This window comes from Podarcis raffonei, chromosome 14 (genome assembly GCF_027172205.1).
Source record: "Podarcis raffonei isolate rPodRaf1 chromosome 14, rPodRaf1.pri, whole genome shotgun sequence".
Classification (NCBI taxonomy): domain Eukaryota; kingdom Metazoa; phylum Chordata; class Lepidosauria; order Squamata; family Lacertidae; genus Podarcis; species Podarcis raffonei.
In genome coordinates this window covers 31,269,690-31,287,473 of record NC_070615.1, presented here as the reverse complement: position 1 = coordinate 31,287,473, position 17,784 = coordinate 31,269,690, and the positions used below count along the sequence as shown (strand labels likewise).

The 17,784-nt window shown below is 45.4% G+C and overlaps 1 protein-coding gene across 1 annotated transcript in view; it reads left to right on the top strand.

The window, feature by feature from the left end:
* Window positions 1–10,956, top strand: part of LMF1 (lipase maturation factor 1) — a 160,555-nt gene extending 149,599 nt beyond the window's left edge. Inside the window, exons 10-11 of the mRNA XM_053364122.1 lie at window positions 3,474–3,586; window positions 10,654–10,956. Coding sequence (XP_053220097.1) covers window positions 3,474–3,586; window positions 10,654–10,831 — 291 coding nt within the window. The 3' untranslated portion in view covers window positions 10,832–10,956. The remainder of the gene's footprint in view (window positions 1–3,473; window positions 3,587–10,653) is intronic.
* Window positions 10,957–17,784: the final 6,828 nt, after the last annotated feature.

Here is a 17,784-nt window from a genome sequence, read left to right as displayed (position 1 = left end):
ATTTGTTAGCAGACTGTTGCTTAATTGCTGCCCCAGAAGTGCTTTTAATTGTATTTCATATAACGCAACACTGCTTCCCAAGAAAGGGCTTCTGTTACCATAATTTTATTAGCCAAATATAATATCCTCTCTTCATTTCTCTCTCTCTCCTTCTTATAAACCGCTCTTTGTTTTGAGTGTCTCGGCCTCCCATGAGAGCCGTAGCTCTCAATTAGTGTCCTTCATTTGTTGCTGGCAGAGACGTGACCAGTCCGCTTACACACTTGCAGGTCTTCCTCTTGTCTGCAGAAGAAATCAGGCAGCTATTTGATGCTGAGTACACGACAGTGAAGAGGAATCAATGTGACTTCCAAATACCTCAACATACATTCCCCACCCCCAATTATTCTTCTAATAACCATAATATGCTTTTGATCCTGAATTAAAATTGGAGATTTGTGACATGCTTGTACCCCAAGAAGAGGCCTGTCCTTTGAGGCCAAAGGTAGCTGACCTGGGGTTTGGGCCATAGCTGAGTTATAGAGCATCTGTCTTGCATCCAGAAGACCCCCAGGTCCAATCCCCAATGGCATCCAGGGCTGGGAGAGACTGCTGCCTGAAATTCTGGAGAGCCACTGCCATTCAGTGTCGACAATATTGAGCTTGGTAGACCAATGACTCAGTAGAAGGCAGCTTCCTATGTTGTCAGTCTGTTGTGTCCATCTTATCAGTTGTTTTTCTGGGAGTGCTTCCTTGTGAGAAAGGAGGAAGGCCAAAGCATCATGCAGAGAGGCAGTGGGATGCCTCCTCTATGAATCGAAGCATTGGAGCCATGAGGACCTTTCGTTATGTAATTGATTCATTTCATATGATGTAATGACTATCCCAGTGGCTGCTTATAAGGCAATGTGTTTGCACCATCTTCCAGCCAGGGGTGCTACTGTTTGGAATAATACTGGCCTAAGTTGCTGTGGGGCTTGTTTGCTTTTAAATCCTGCTTTATCCTGGAGAGATGCCCACAGAGAAATCCACAAGGAAGCTCTCCTCTGCAATCCCCATTGAAAAGAATGGAGCTGTTAGAGCAGAGCTCACAAACGTCAGACATGTAGATTAGGAGGGGATACACTGAATTTACTGCAAACGCAGGGTGTGTCTTGAGCTAAGTCAACTTGGAAGGACAATGACTGAAAGCCAGCAAGCATCACCTTAAAACTTCTTAATAAAGAAATGTGCATGCAGAGAGAGAGCTTTTGAAGTATGCAGAGTTATAGGGTAAGGATTTTCTTATCCTGTTCAGATTGCAAAACTGCAGTACAACAGGGACTCCATGCCTCCTTTGTTCTGGACAATAGCTAAGCCCACTCATAGTACTCAGACAATGAAGACCAATAGCCTTTGATAATGCTATAGTGCTTTTGATAATGGTGATAGTGGCTTTTAAAAGCCAGTATCTCTGCATTATTATTTCAAAGTTTCCCTTCTAACCCAGGGACAATGAGTTGGGCTCAGGAACACTTAAAAGAGACTTGCCTGTGGTTTCTGGAGTAAGCCACCTGTTGGGAACCATCCAAGTTACTCGTGGGGTTTAAATAAATAAAGGGTGGCACAACCTCTGGAAATTTCCCAGATTCTTTGCTGGCTAAGGCTGATAGGATTTGTAGTCCCAAACAGCTGGAGGGCACCAGATGCAGGAAGGCTGGTGCAGCCTCAATAAAGTTCTGTTATCTGACTCCCCAGAAGCAGGATGGCAAAAACCTTTGAGGTTCTTTCTTGTACCTCCCAATGTATACCCTGTTTCCAGACCAAGGGCCACATTCCCACCTGGGCAGCTTTCCAGGGGCCACATGTGGGAGGGACCAGATGCAAAGGCGGCAGGGGTCTCTCCCAGCATTAGTTGGAGATGTTGTCAGGGATTGAACCAGGGACCAGACGCTCTGCCACGGAGCTATAGCCCTTCCCCTAAGTCAGGGTAATAATTCCTGAAGCATATCAAATAAGAAATCGTAATAAAGTTTGGGACCGAGGCACAGAGTCCCGTTTTAAATGGAAAGGGTCATCAGAGCTGTTTTGAAAGAGGCTTCTCCCAAACTATTCCAATAAGAGCTTCAGTGGCTCTCGGAACCCAGTGTACTCCTATCCACCCAAGACCCTCCTATCCCAGAGGAGAGGAGTCACAAATATTTAACTGGCATATAGCCCCAAAACGCTGAGTAACCCTCTGAACTTCGGCATGGTCATGCAGATAGGATGGCTGAATTTTGTTTTCCTACACTGTCCCCTGCTGCTTGCTTAGTATAAAATCTGCCTGCAGAGGACTGGGCAACGCAGAAACGAAACCTGGGGGTAGGAGGATCCCTTCTTATTTACAGTGCCTGAAACTCATTAGGAGGTCCGGAGAGCTTTCCAGGTACAATTTGCAGTGCTATATTCTTTTTTCACCCACTCACTGAGCCCTACATGTTTCAGTTTTGCCTTTGTCCAGTGGGATGCGGGGCTCAACACAGGGCAGAGACTCAGAATAGAACTGTGGACATCTCGGTTTGAATCCTCACTTGGTTTCATTTGTTTGTTCATTTATTTATTGAAAACATTTATAAATCACTTGCTGGGTTATATCCAACTAGCTTGTAGTAAACCCACTGCAATGAATAGATCTGTTAGTCATGCCCATTATTATCGGTAGGTCTGCTCTGTGTAGGACTAATGGTGACTGCAAACATTATTATTTTTTTATCTCGCAAATGGCGTACAGGATAAAAACAGTACTCAATATCATTGAAAATAAAATACATCAAACCAGTAAAACAGTAGTATGAAGTTCTTCCCTGTTCTTCCCTTGAAATATGGCAAATCAACTATTGCTTCTGGCTCCTCAATCCTCGATGTGAAGAGGCTAGCCATGTTTATTTGATAGTGAAGGAGGTGTATTCCATATTTATGTCCTGAGGTTTGGGGCTTCTGCAAAGTCACCCACCCAGGAGCACCAGATTGGCAAAGGCTGTTCTGCACATGCACATGGTTTATTTAATTACCTTATTGCAGCAATTTACAAGCCTTCTATAAGAAGTGATCTAGACAGTTCTGATGATTTGTTGTTGTTCTTGTTGTTAGTTCAAGAATTCCAAGAACGCTCCCTGCCAAAAATAAATCAGTGCCATTTGGAAAAGCCCACCATCTTGATTCCAAATGGTGTCCACTGGTACCCCAATGTAGACCAAAACCTGCTCCTCTATCTTGTGCACTGTCATGCCAGATTGAGTAATGGTTTGGTCCGCCATCTTGATTCACAGTAGTGTCCAGTGGTATTTTAACATAGTCGAAGACCCACTCCGCCATCTCAGGTACTGTTATGCCAAACTGGGCAACAATATCCCAAGAGGTGTCCAAATGCATAGAGAACAGATGGACAGACAGATAGACCACTTAATATTATCCTCCTCCTCCTCCTCCTCCTTATGTTCATCCTCTTCCTCTCCCATGTGTTCTTTTTCAAGACTTACGAACAAAACGAATGGATAATCCACTTAGCCGGAAAGCTTTTGGCCAATGAGAAGGAAGTTTTATCTCTGATAGCCTTCAATCCATTCAAGGGCAAAGCCCCACCAAGGTAAGCCTAACCCACGGGAAATTCAGTGATGATATAGGATTATTGTTGGCCACTCCCACCCTGCAAGTAGCATGGCCCTTATTGTTGTGAATAATAAGGGATCCTGCTTACTGACTTCCCTTTGGGGCATCTGGTTGGCCTCCTGTGAACAGGAGGTTGGACTAGATGGGCCTTTGGATCCTCATACATCATTAAAAGAGGCAGTGTGTTGTCATGCTCAGAGTCTGAAAATATAGACACATAGACATAGAAACAATAGGATTCTATTGGAAGGGACCCTATTGGACCCTATTGGAATAGGATTCTATTGGAAGGGACCCTATTCTATTGGAAGTTGGAAGGGACCCTGAGAATCATCTAGTCCAACCCCCTGCAATGTAGGAATATGCAGCTGTCCCATATGGAGATTGAACCTGCGACCTTGGTGTTATCAGCACCATGCTCTTTCCGACTGAGCTATCCAGCGGTGCTCAGTCAAAATACACATCCCCACCCCTGACAAGTTTGAGGGAGGGGCCTTTGGCCTGGTTACCTCATGAACAGAGATACGTTCCAATGGAAACCGACCCCATGGGTACGATTTTTTCACCCTATCTCAAAGGGATAGAAAAATAATGGAAATGGATAACCTAGTTTGTAGTTGGGGGCAAACTGATGGGGGGGAAACACCTTCCCATTGTCCGTTTGGGTCAGCACTTCTCCCACTAGCTAAAGGAATTTCCAAGAGAGTTAATGCCTTCAAAATGAAAAGCTTTAGAGCAAAGGAGGCAGGGGGTTGTTTGGCCTTTTTTATGTTACACTTGCGAGGGAGGGGGGAGGGGTAGTTGTTGTTGCAGCCAGTGTGATAAATATGGAATGAAAAGCAGGTGACTTGGTTATTACTATTTTTTTTATTATTTTTAATGACGCCATTGTGGAGTTGGGAGCAATCTAATTGAGTGTGAAACTTGACTTCAAGCAAAGTGAAGTTTGCAAAATGTCCGCACGCGAAATATCAGGGCCCAGCCAATGGTTTGTAAAATATTTAGCCACCATAAATCTGAAATGCTGGAGGTTTCAGCTAAGAAAATTAAGAAGTGATTTAGCTCACTCTTGCAGGAGGCGGTTGCAGCCACATGAATGTGGTTTTGCTTAAGTGAGAAAGGACAATTAGATTTAAATTAGGAAAGAGATTGATACTGGTTTTTTCCAGTGTCACAGAACATTAGGTTGAAAGTCAACAGCCTGCTCTCCTTGTGCCCCAAACCTAAATTTGCTTGCTTGGAAACAAATCCCAGCGGAATCGTAAGGAGGGCAGCGGTTAGCACCAACTTTTCCTCGAGGTCGCCCCCCCACCCATGAGAATCAAGGGGGGGCACAGCTCAGTGGTCAGCCACATGAGCAGAATATGGTAAGCCCATTGCCTGGTGCGTCATGAGTTTGAACATACTGCAATCAATCTACTCCACTGACAAGTTCTAAAGACTTTCGTTTCCAGGCATGCATTGCCCTCCTGCAGTTCGATGTCTCTTGACAGTGACCATTCCGTGTCGGACAGAGTGACATTTCAGCATCATTGTACCATGAGCGTTGATACTTCCCATGGACCCCCTCAATTTGTCATTTCTGTAAGAGAGCCTAGCATTGAAAGTAGGGTAACATTTTCACAGTCTTGCCAGTTGTGTGTGTGTGTGTCTGTGTGTGTATGAGAAAGAGAGATTGTGTGCTTGGGTTTCCCCTCCAAAACCATCTCATCTGTTCCAGAGGGACAGCTGCAGCCTCTGCAACTAATTACAGCTGTCTGGAAGATTTAGACCCTGGCCATAACAGCTCAAATATTGCTGCTAATTTTTAACACTTTCACAGTTGGGAGATGTCATCGCAGGCAGAAAGCTGGTTGCATCTCAGCCGCACAGCTGCTCCCGGGCTTGAGAAGGAAATTGCGGAATGTTGATGTGGAAACAAATGGCGCTTAGGCCTTGGCAAGGCGAAGTGGGGAGCTGTGACCTGCCCTTCTCCAGCCGGGCCTTTCTGAATGCAGGATTTGAGGCATGGCAGAAATAAGAACCAAGGAAGCTGCCTTCTAGCAACTAAGACCACTGGTCCATCTTGCTCAGTATTGTCTACACTGTCTGGCAGTGGTTCTCCTGGATTTCAGACAGGGAGTATCTCCCAGTCCTAGGTAAAGGTAAAGGGACCCCTGACCATTAGGTCCAGTCGTGACCAACTCTGGGGTTGTGGCGCTCATCTCGCTTTATTGGCCGAGGGAGCCGGCGTACAGCTTCCGGGTCATGTGGCCAGCATGACTACGCCGCTTCTGGCGAACCAGAGCAGTGCACGGAAACGCCGTTTACCTTCCCACTGGAGCGGTACCTATTTATCTACTTTCACTTTGTCGTGCTTTCAAACTGCTAGGTTGGCAGGAGCAGGGACGGAGCAACAGGAGCTCACCCCGTCGCGGGGATTTGAACTGCGGAACTTCTGATCAGCAAGCCCTAGGCTCTGTGGTTTAACCCACAGTGCCACCTGTGTCCCATATCTCCCAGTCCTACCTGGAGATTAAAAGTGATTGAACCTGGGGCCTTCTGCACACAATGCAGATGCTCTACCACTGATGCTCTATCGCTGTTTTCATTAGAAATAAAGCAAGATTCCAGTCCTCATGACTTTGAATATAGAACTAAGAGAAGCTGCCTTCTGCTGAGTCAAACCATTCACCCATCTAATTCTACAAAGTTTTAGGCAGGGAGTCTCTCCCAGGCCAGGACATTCTACATGCAGAGCAGATGCTCTTCCACTAAACACCACTATCACCCCAGTTTCCAATCAGTGGGATTTAGGAACAGCTGAAAACACACCTTGTGTCACCAAAAGCAAATTGCCAAACCAGCAATAAAGTGAGTTGAATGGGAAAAGATGTCACCAAAAGCTCATCGGTTTTCCAGAAAGCTAGGATGCTCCATAAGATGGCTGTGTTTTCTCACTTGGGAATTTGGGTGGGGGTGTTCACCAGGCAGGGAGCAGCACAGTGCCTGAAACCATAGCATCCCATGAAACAGCCTGCCTGGCTTGCCAAGCTGGCTGGACCTGGGAAATGTCAAGAGGCAGTAATGCTTTAATTATTAGCAGGAAATATTGTGCTACTGAAAAGTAAACACGGTGGGACTAACACTTCAGTCCCTGGGTTTGGAAGGAGTGTGTGTGTGTGCGTGTGTGCGCACACTCATGTGTGATGACGGGGGAAGAGAAGAGAAGTACTGTTCCTCTAAAAAAAAAGCAGCTGCAAGAGAAGCAGGTTATTGGCTTGGAATACAGATTTGTCAGGGACAGCTAAGTAGAGACTTCAGTCAGTCACTTTAATGGTTGCTTGACACATAAGGAGTCTCCAAGCGACTTAAAAATTTTTTTAAAGGCATAAAAGCATGGCATAAAAGCTTCATTTCAGGATGTGCCTTGGCAAGAGGGAAGGGGGATGAAGAGGGGAAGTATCCTTGACTCTTAAATGTGCTGCTTTTTATTTTATTACATTGTCTTCTAATGAATAGGGTTGTAGTTTTGTAAGATACTTTACTCGAACTTTCCAGTTCCATTCTTTGGTAAGCATTTACCGTATTTTTCCCTCTATAACACGGAGATTTTTTCTCCTAAAAAGTAAGGGGAAATGTCTGTGCGTGTTATTGAGCGAATGTGTGGTCCCTGGAGCTGACAGTCCCAAGTACAGGGCAAAAATCAGGCAAAAATCATATCGCGCCGTCACGGAGGAGAGGAGGCTGCTGCTTTCCTGCATTCTGCCTCAGGGTCTTACTGCCCACCCTCTTCTGTTTCGTTACTGTGTTTGCTCAAACGGAACAAAGAGCAGGCAAATTCCCTCCCCTCCAGGCAAGCAGAGGGGAAAGCAGAGCGTCCTTCCCTCTAATTCCTCTCCGTGCTCTGGTGCTGCTGCTGCTGCGTCTAGGGACTCGCAGGCAGCGGAAAACATGCAGGAGAGAGAGAGAGAGAGGGCTGGCTTGGGTGGGGGGGACTTTTGCCTTCCTCCCCCCCCTTTAAACCCCTCTCTTGCATTCTTAGCCAGCTGCTTCTCCGCACACCCCTCTCGTGCTCCTTGTCCCTTCTATGTTTTTCCTTCCCTCCCCACTTAAAACGTGGTTACAAAGCACGGATCCACATGGATCCTCAGGATCTTTGCATCGCGTCACCCCAGATTCACCATCAGATCACATAGCATGTCCATGGCTACAGCCTGCACCAAAAAAATCACGCACCCACTGTTGCCTGGGGCTGCAATGGTGCAAAAACGTGGTTACAAAGCACAGATCGACATGGATTCTCAGGATTTTTGCATTGGGCTACCCCAAACTCACCGTCAAATCACATGTCTGTGGCCACAGCATGAAGCACAAAAATGATACATCCACTGTTTCATTCAGATTTTTTTTTCTTGTTTTCCTCCTCTAAAAACTATGTGTGTGTTATGGTCAGGTGCGTGTTATCGAGCGAAAAATACGGTATTTGTTACTTTTGTTAGCCACTTAGAGAGTGGGATAGTTCAACTGGTAGAGCATGAGAATCTCAGGGTCATGGGTTCAAGCCCTACAATGTGCAAAAGAGTCCTGCATTGCAGGGGGTTGGACTAGATGACCCTTGTGATCCCTTCTAACTCTACAGATTTATGATTCTATAAAGATATGAAATATATATATGTCAGGGACACGGGTGGCCCTGTGGTCTGAATCACTGAGCCTCTTGGGCTTGCTGATCAGAAGGTCAGCAGTTCAAATCCACATGGCGGGGTGAGCTTCCATTGCTCTGTCTCAGCTTCTGCCAACCTAGCAGTTCAAAAGCACACTAGTGCAAGTAGATAAATAGGTACTGCTGTGGTGGGAAGGTAAACAGCATTTCCATGCGCTCTGGCAGGAGCAGGCAGTGAACATGAAAAGGTGCCATGCCTGTCATAAAGAGCAGAGTGTCTGTGAAGGGGTGGCATGTGCCCCAGGGCTGTGCAGGGGTGAAGGTTGAAAACACATTGTCTGACCCCGCCCCCCATGGGATCTTGCAGCCAATGGAGGCTGCTGGTCACCAGTTGTTAGGTACGGATAGGTGTATTTGATCATTTCAGTTTTTCTCACTTTATCTTATTTCCAGTCTTAAGTTCACTTCCCCACATTTCCACATCAGTTTGCAAATGGTTTGTTTTTGAAAGTCCTTATGAAAATCCATCAGCAAATTTCTCCTAATATGCACACATGCACAGCCCACGTTTCCTCATATTGAACAGCTCCTTTGCCTGTCTATTCACTTCCTCCCAACAGACTGCTCACAACAGACTGCCTTTCCCTGTGATTTAGTGGCAGACTGCCTCCCCCCCACCCAAAGCACTGACCATTTTGTCAAGTCTCAGCTTCATAACCTCCTTCCTGCACTTCCCTCTGGCTCCTCCTTCCTCTTCCTCATCACCATCCAACTTTTCACAATTCCTGCCGGCCCAGGGATCCTGCGTATCATTTTGCGCCCTTTGCTTTTCTCCTTCTGTTCTCCCTCCTGCCCAGACTGACCTTCCACTTCTGCTCCAGATCTGCGCTGTTTGTCAACACTGCGTGCCAAATGCCGCTGGTGCTTTTGCCCTGAAAAGTTGGAATGTTTGTGAACATTCCATGACACCCCAGCAGCTAGCAGAGGATTTGAAAGGTGATGTGCAATAGCACCATTAAAAAAATAAAATGGTTTGCACGTATATATCTCCTTTGCAAAAAACCCCAAAACACCTTACTAAACAAGGGTCCATTTGCTCAAGGCTTAGCAAGGTGTTGCAAATGTGTAAAGGGTTCTTGTTATTTAGCCACAGGGACTCCTCAGCTACAGCTGTATAACATCCCTGAGGATCTAGTGTTCGGCGGAGGGGATGAAGCAGAGGGAAAGGCAGCTGCTCCACCTTCCTGCCCAACTCAGTGGCTGTTTTTGTATTTGAGTAGCGAAGCGAGGACATTCCCAATGAGCACTGATGTGATGCTGACATGTTTATAAGGTGGGTTATTTTATTAACTTCTCAACATGGTGTGGTGGCGTCTCCGAAGCTCCAGCCTGCTCGGCACAGACTTGTCAGAGTGTGCTTTCAGATAGTAAGCAGGGAGAAGGCAGCCTCACCCCACAATGGTTTCTTTCCCCATTCTTCTCCAATTCCTGCATTGCTCATATCTCTTCCCCAAATGCTCTTTTCCATATGGGCCTGTTCATTTCTCTTGGGGATTCTCTCTCTCTCTCTCTCTCTCTCTCTCTCTCTCTCTCATGCATTCTCAGCCTCCCAAGTAGTCATTCCTGCAGATCCCCACACTACAGCTTAAGGAACACATGGATGTTGCTTCTGTTGAGGTTCCAGGGTCAGTAAGCTGGCCCTTCACCCTCTCATTGCCAGCTGTTCTCTTGTTTTGGAGAACGAAATAGATGCTTATGTGAGGGTAGCCTTCACCAACCGGGTGCCCTCCAGATGTTTTGGGCTTGAACTCACATGGCCATTGTGGACTACAACTCCCATCAGCCACAGCCATTTGAAACTATATCTATTAGACTTGCTCATTTAATTTATACACTGCTTCATACTTCAGCAGAACTCTCTAAGCAGTGTACAGATCCTGGCAAAAAGGGAACCCCGTCTAAGAAATACAAAACAAATCCCACATTCAAGACCAAGCAGTACTGCTACCCCATGTAAGGTTAACAATGTTATTGATTAAGACAACTAAGAACCACAGAGGCAAATCATATATGAAACCTCTGAAGGAGGAACTACCAAGCGGCCCACAGATCATAACACCTGAGGGAGTTTGCAGAGAAAGGGGTGGGTCTTTCGGATATTTGGGGCCTAAACATTTGTTTATGGATTTCAGGTAAGAAAAAGTTGGACAGTATCCAGGAGGGTTTCCTCTGATGACCTTAACACGCAAGAGCAGTTACTTTTAATATATACTTTTAATATAAATAAAGAGGTAGGGGCCTAGTTATTTATTTTAAAAGGCACATTTTGCAAATATGAATCGCAAGTTTGCATTCTTTGTTCCTGCCCTCACTCTGTGGCGTTTTGTTCCTTTTTATAGGTGGGTTCGGGGCGAACACTACAGGTACAAGTTTAGCCGCCCTGGAGGTAACCACGCCAGAGACGGGAAGTGGTGGATCCGAAAGAGGATCGGGCCCTATTTCCCACCCGTCAACCTTGAGGGCTTGAAGAAGTTTTTCGAGGCTCGAAACTGGCCCCAACCCAAGCAAGACGGTTAAGCAAACAAATGAAGAGACCGTGACCAAGAACCATTGACTTTGAAAACCCTACTTACTTTTTAAAATGTTAAGTCTGCCTTTTTCTCATGTTCATCATTTTACAGTAAAATGGATAAGGCTCCGTAGACAGATGTATCTCAGCCTCTTATTCTCGCAGCCTTGCTTGCTTGGATTTCTTTAATTTTCTAATTATATAACCAACTAGATTTTAGTGTTGTTACCCCAATTGGTTAGCCGAATGGTAGGCACTCAGTGTCGAATTATGAGTCATAACATAAAACTTAAGACGATAAGTTGAGCCCTGCAGGATCAGGTCAGTGGCCCATCTAGTCCAGCATCTTGTTCTCACAGGGGCCACCCAGATGCCTGGGCCAGAGGCAAGTGGGCACAGCAATGGATGTGGCTTTTACAGCAAGCACATTATTATTATTATTTATTTATTTACAAATTATTACCCTTCAGCCTAAGGGTTTCAACAATTAAAATACAAGATTAGAACACAATATTACATTCCGGCTATGCAAAAGGTTATAGGTATATATACAGACATAAACATTCCTTCATCCAGGCCTGCAAAAGATGTAATAATAATAATAATAATAATAATAATAATTATTATTATTTATTATTTATACCCCGCCCATCTAGCTTGGTTTCCCCAGCCACTCTAGGCAGCTTCCAACAGAACACTAAAATATGGTTATGACCATTCCAGGACATTGCCACCAGAGCTGGTGACCAGGGCATTGAAATGCATCCCTAACTATTATTTCTGTATACCGTATTTTTCGCTCTATAGGGTGCACCGGCCCATAGGGCGCACCTAGGTTTTTTTTGGGGGGGGGGAATAAAGAAGAAAAAAAAATTTCCCCTCCAGGCGCTGGGCTGGGGCGAGGGAAGTCCGAGCTTCCTCCGACCCCAGCCCCCAGAACAGGCTGCTATCCGCAAGCCTTGGGAGCCCGGCGGGAACTCCCGCCGGGCTCCCAAGGCTTGCGGAGAGCTGCCTGAAGCCTGGGGTGCACAGCACCGCGCTCCCCGGGCTTCGGGCTGCAGGCAGCTGTGCGCAAGCCTGCGGAGCCTGGCAGGAACTCCCGCCAGGCTCCGCAAGCTTGTGGAGAGCTGCCCAAAGCCCGGGGTGTGCTCCGCTGCGCTCCCCGGGTTTCGGGCTGCAGGCTGCTGTCCGCAAGCCTGCATTCGCCCCATAGGACGCGCACACATTTTCCCTTCATTTTTGGAGGGGGAAAAGGTGCGCCCTATAGGCCGAAAGATATGGTAATTATCAGATTGCTGTATAATATTAGAAGGTTGTATAATCTTAGAAGAGGGCATTTCTGTGACTACCATGAAGGGACCTGGCTCTTCTGAATTTCCCACTGCACGACTGCTCTTATTCTTCCACACTTGAACAGATCTCAGGTCATCCACTTGCTTGCTGCCCTCTCACCCTTCCCAGCAGGCAGCTGCCTAGGGTGGTGGGCTGGGTTTCATGTGGGCAGCGCCGGTTATTGACCAGATAGTCCAAGGATGCAGGACCTCAGGGCAAATGCAGCCCTTTGGGCCTCTCTAACCCTTGGGACTCTCCTCAGGCCAAAACCCCTCCCTAGCCACACCCCTTTCCCCAGGCCACACCCCTCACTGGCCTTGCTTATCACCCTCCTTGGGTGTTTTTGCCTGGCTGGAATGTGTCTTAGAACTCTGGTCGTGACTTTTGCTTGCCCTAATGGATTGGTGTATGTATCTAGAAGATAACTACTGTACAGGGATGCGGGTGGCACTGTGAGTTAAATCACAGAGCCTAGGACTTGCCGATCAAAAGTTGGCGGTTCGAATCCCCGCGATGGGGTGAGCTCCCATTGCTCGGTCCCTGCTCCTGCCCACCTAGTAGTTCGAAAGCACATCAAAGTGCAAGTAGATAAATAGGTACCGCTCCTGCGGGAAGGTAAACGTCATTTCCGTGTGCTGCTCTGGTTCACCAGAAGCGGCTTCGTCATGCTGGCCACATGACCCGGAAGCTGTACACCGGCTCCCTCGGCCAATAAAGCGAGATGAGCGCCGCAACCCCAGAGTCAGTCACGACTGGACCTAATGGTCAGGGGTCCCTTTACCTTACTGTACAGAGATAAAGTTCACATTGGTTGGCCGGCTCACTTTTGCCTCTGACACCGCCCACCAGTGACATGTACTGTCGTCCCATCCCCCCCCCCCCGAAGATGGCCCTTATGGGAATGCAACCCTCAGGCTGAAAAAAGCTCCCCAGACTTGCCCTGCTCAAAGCTCTGATTTTACAGACAAATAGGTCTGAATTCTAGCAGACCCCATTTACAAGGGCTATACTTTTGTATTTTCAAGTGCAGGGATAGGTGACCGTGACTTTTGCACCTCAGGGTCTGAAAAGCAACTCAGATCTGTGAGGCTTTGCAGAGTCCCTCTCCAACTAGGAGTATCATCTGTTCAGAGGCGTTCAGAGACAGTTCATCTTGATGGCTTCTGCAAAACCAATTAGCATCGCCAGTGAACTCCAGGTCCTGGAGGAAGGAGACGCACAGCTGCGAAGTGTTGTGTTTTGTCCTGTCTCCTGGTTCTCTCTGGCCCAGGAGGAAAAGAGGTTTGGGGGGGGGGTTGTTGTGGGGAGAACGAAAGAGAAGAGACTCCCAAGCAGGCAAAGAACCGGAAGCATTCCAGACAAATTGTGATCATTCTCCAAACAGTGGAGCGAAGGCTGTAAAAACACAGGCTCTTCCTCTCCTCCCTGGTCTCTTGTAAACTCAGGGGGATTTTTTTTGTCTCTTCCCAAACCCTCATCGCTTTGTTGAAGAAAGTAATATTGGCCTCCCTGTCCGTCCCACACCCTCCAGAATGTGTCTGGGTAGATAAAGATGTGTGGGACAAGCTATGCATGGCAGAGGAGCTTGGAGACTGGAGATCAGGGAAAGGAAGCAGATTCTGAAGAACCGGATGGAACAGATAAAAATGGCAGTTGAGGTGGGCTCAGCCTTTTGGTGAAAAATTTATCGATGGGTTGCTTTTAACAAAATTTGTATACCACTTGCTTGTAAATAGAACCTCCAAATGCCTCTTTGTGCTAGTTTCTGGGTATCACACATGAGGACAGTGCTGGTGTACTCAGGTCCTGCTTGTGAGCTTCCAATTGGGCCATCTGGTTGACCACAGTGAGAACAGGGTATCTGACTAGGTGGGCCCCCTTTGATCTGATGGTCTTCTGATGTTTTCAGTAGCAGTTTGAGGGTGTTGGCCTTTGACGCTCAATGTCCATAGGACTTAAAATTTGGATTACTTGATGCAGGGTTTTTGTCTTTAAGCACAGAGCACTGCTCTATCCTGTAAGATCCTGCTTACAGAGAACTAGTGAGTGGATGAGCCATTAACACAGTGCAAAATTTCGCTGGGAGGGAAGGTAGGGGAGCCTCTTAATGAATTATCAAGGCCCACCTGGAATGTAAGAATTTAAGAAGAGCCCTACTGGATCAAGCCATCTAGGATCAAGCATCCTGTTCTCACAGTGGCCAACAAGATGCCTGAGGTTTCCAGCAACTGGTATTCAGAAGCATTAACACCTAATGCTTTTCAAAAGCAGTACTTCTTGTCCCCCAGCAAATCGAGCCAAATTGCCAACTCACACATAGGTAGCCTGAGAACAAAAAACATGGGCTAGCCTGATACAAAAATGGAAGAGAGGAGAGCCCCCATGGGTCCTTCTGCACCAGCCTGTTTAGGGATGTAAAATTTCACAATTCCCATTTTGACTTTCCCTGGGCACTCGGCTCTTTAATAGCCCAGGATAACATCGCTGAGACTTCTGCGCCTGCATGGAGGAAATGATCGTGCTCAATTGATGTGGCCTGCAAGCAGTTAGCAACAATAATAAATAGGCAACAGATTATGAAGCAGCCTATCTGTGAGGAGGAAGTGAAAGCCGTGGTCACCTTAAGCAGCTCTCGTATCAATCCATTTCACCAAGTTGTTGGTTGAGGTTAAAGCACAATTAGGCCATGTCAGAAGGGCAAAAGCGTAACCCAGACTTGCTGATAAGATCCAGAAAGTCACTCCAGAGGAAAACTTTGCTCCGCTTCCACAAACAAAGAAGTTGTTTTGTCTATAGACCAACCTGTAGCCCTCCAGATGTTTAGGGGCAAAACACTCAGTAATCACAGTTGCTGGGGCTGATGGGAACTGTATGAAGAACATGCTTCTACTGAAATTCCCCAGAAGGCTATTCTCCAGTTATAGAAATAAAATAAAATATGTCATTTAAGACAAGATCAGTGCATCTGACCTGATACTCACAAGTGTTTATAATATGTACATTTTATATACATCGATGATATATTTGCTGATTGTAGCCGTAAAGATTTGTAATAACCCATAGTTGGGGGGCTGGTGCTAGAAGCATTAAATAATTTGTATATATTACAATGCTTGAATATATTTCCCATCTGGCGTTTCATGAAAACCCATCTGGGGTAGTCCATAACAGTTTCAAGAACTGGCCTCTCTCAACAACCCTACAGTAAGATGCTGGAGTTTCCTAATTCATGCTAGCATTTATTAAGTGCTAGTCTGGTGCAAAGTCTCATTGCATTTCTATTTTCCCTCCTCCCTAACCCACCCTGTCTGGTTCCCTACAAATCAGCCAAAGACAAGTGTAGGAATGAAAGGGATTGTGACCGTCTTGCAGGTACTTTTGCCAGATGGCCAACAGAGAAGAAAGAAGGAAGGTCAAGATCTTCATCTCTCTGAGTGGAAGCCCAACCAAACAAGGGGTGGAAATAAAGGGTTTCAACTCCATTATAACTAGAGCAACTTCCCTATACAGGGCTGCCTTCAGATGTCTTCTAAAGATTGTATAGTTGCTTATCTCCTTGGCTTGGGGTTCACATGAGTGCCCCAATGGGAAGCTGATGCATGTTTGTAATTGGCCGTAGAGGATGATAATGATTAATTTGATTGCTCAGCACCCGAATACTCTGCGACACGATTCGTGGATTCCTACAAAATGAAGCAAGACGAGTTTAAAACAAATATCTAATCAAGTTCCCAAGAGAGACAATTCCCTCCAGTGAGTTACAGCTTATCCTTTATCATTATTTTCTGCTGAAATTTATCTATTTATACTTATCTATAAAATTTTTAAAAATTGCATACTGCTGTGCCATAAAAAGAATCAAAGGAGCTTACGGCAACCAAAAACATAAAACCGTACAATGAAAACCATAAGAAGTTAAAAACACACATCAATAAACCATTGTGGAAGGATATGTTCTTAATTGGCTGCATAAGCCTGAAAGAATAGAAAAGTTCTCAGCAGGCATTTAAAGGTTGCCGCAGAAGGCTGAATCTCTATTGGCAGGGAGTTCCACAGGACTGGGCAAATGGCACTAAAGACTTGGTTTCTCATCATTGACAAACAAGCCTCAGCTACTTGGAGAACGACCAGAGACACTCCTGCAAATGATGTCAGTGACTGAGCTGGAATAGAAGGGCTCAGACAATTCCTCAGATACCTCGGACCCAAGTAGTTGGGTGCTTTGTCAGCGAATGAGATTGCTTCTGGTGGAGTTTGCGAATCTGTGACTTGAGATGTCTGAATGGACTGGGCTGCCATTGAGTGAACATGGAAGGTGTCGTGTGATTTATTATTTTCAGACATAATTTGCTTATTGTTTCAAAGTGTGCAGATTTGGAAGCTTGCCTTTAATTGCAAACTGGACAGAATTCCCCCCATGTCCCCAAGTTTAGGGAAGGGTGTCTGCCTGTGTGTTTGGTCCTTGTCTTTCTTTATCTGTCTCTTCTCTTCCCTCCATGTCGCATCTCCAACCCCCACCCCGCCCTCGGTGCTGAACAAGACCAAATGAGGCGCCTTCTTCCTCTCTCCAATTCATCCAGCCGCATTCTCGCACACTGCTTGTACGCGGAGGGGCTGTAATGCCACGCAGCTGCAGTACTTGTTGATGGAGGAGCCATCTGCAGCACCGTCTCTGTGATTTCTTTTTAAAAAGAGGGGGGGGGGACAAGGACGTTGCAGCTGCCTTTGCCTGGTACTGAGGTGTCCAGGGCAAAGTTATTCATTTGCTGAACAGATAATGAAATGTTTAATTTCCCAGAACCACCGTCTCACACACCTTGCTTCAAGAGAATCACAACAGCTTCCGGAATTCCAAAAGCTGGTAAAAATATAATCACTCTGGGTAGAATTCAACTCACATCATACATTTAAAGCACTATGATAAAAATTTATTATTTTTTTTTATAAGATGTTTATTAGGGTTTTACAAAAAGCAAAAATTAACAGAGTAAAAAGAAGACAAGAAAAGAAAAAAATACAAAAAATACAAAAATACATAAAAGAAAAGAAAATACAAAATACAAAAAAGAAATAAGTAGAAAAAGTTAAAAACAAATCCATTTTTTTCATATCTTTAAGCTCGTTTGCTTGTTTCCTTGACCTCCTCACACCTCCCTTTTATGTATTCCCGTTCACACAGTCAGTTCAGCAAATCCTTACCCTCTTTCACTTATCTTAACTCTATATCTTAACATATTATAACTGTATATTTTCATCCATTATCAGTCCATTTTTACATATTCTTATTGGCCTTGTTGCTAATGCCACTTAATTTCAATCCAACATCATTTTAACATTCATTAATTTTACAATATTTCTGCAGATAGTCTTTTTTTTAAAAGATATTTATTGAAATTTTACAGACAAAAGAATTACAGAATAAGAAAAGAAAAAGAAAAAGAAAAAAGATACAAAAACGCAAAGAAAAATACAAAATACATGAAGAAATAAAAAACAATTAAAAACAGATCAATCTTTTTGTATCTTATATTTCAATTACTTGTTTCCTGACCTCCTCACACCTCCCTTTTTTGTATTCCAATTCACATAGTTAATTCAGCAAATCCTTTCCCTCTTTGTTTTTATCTTA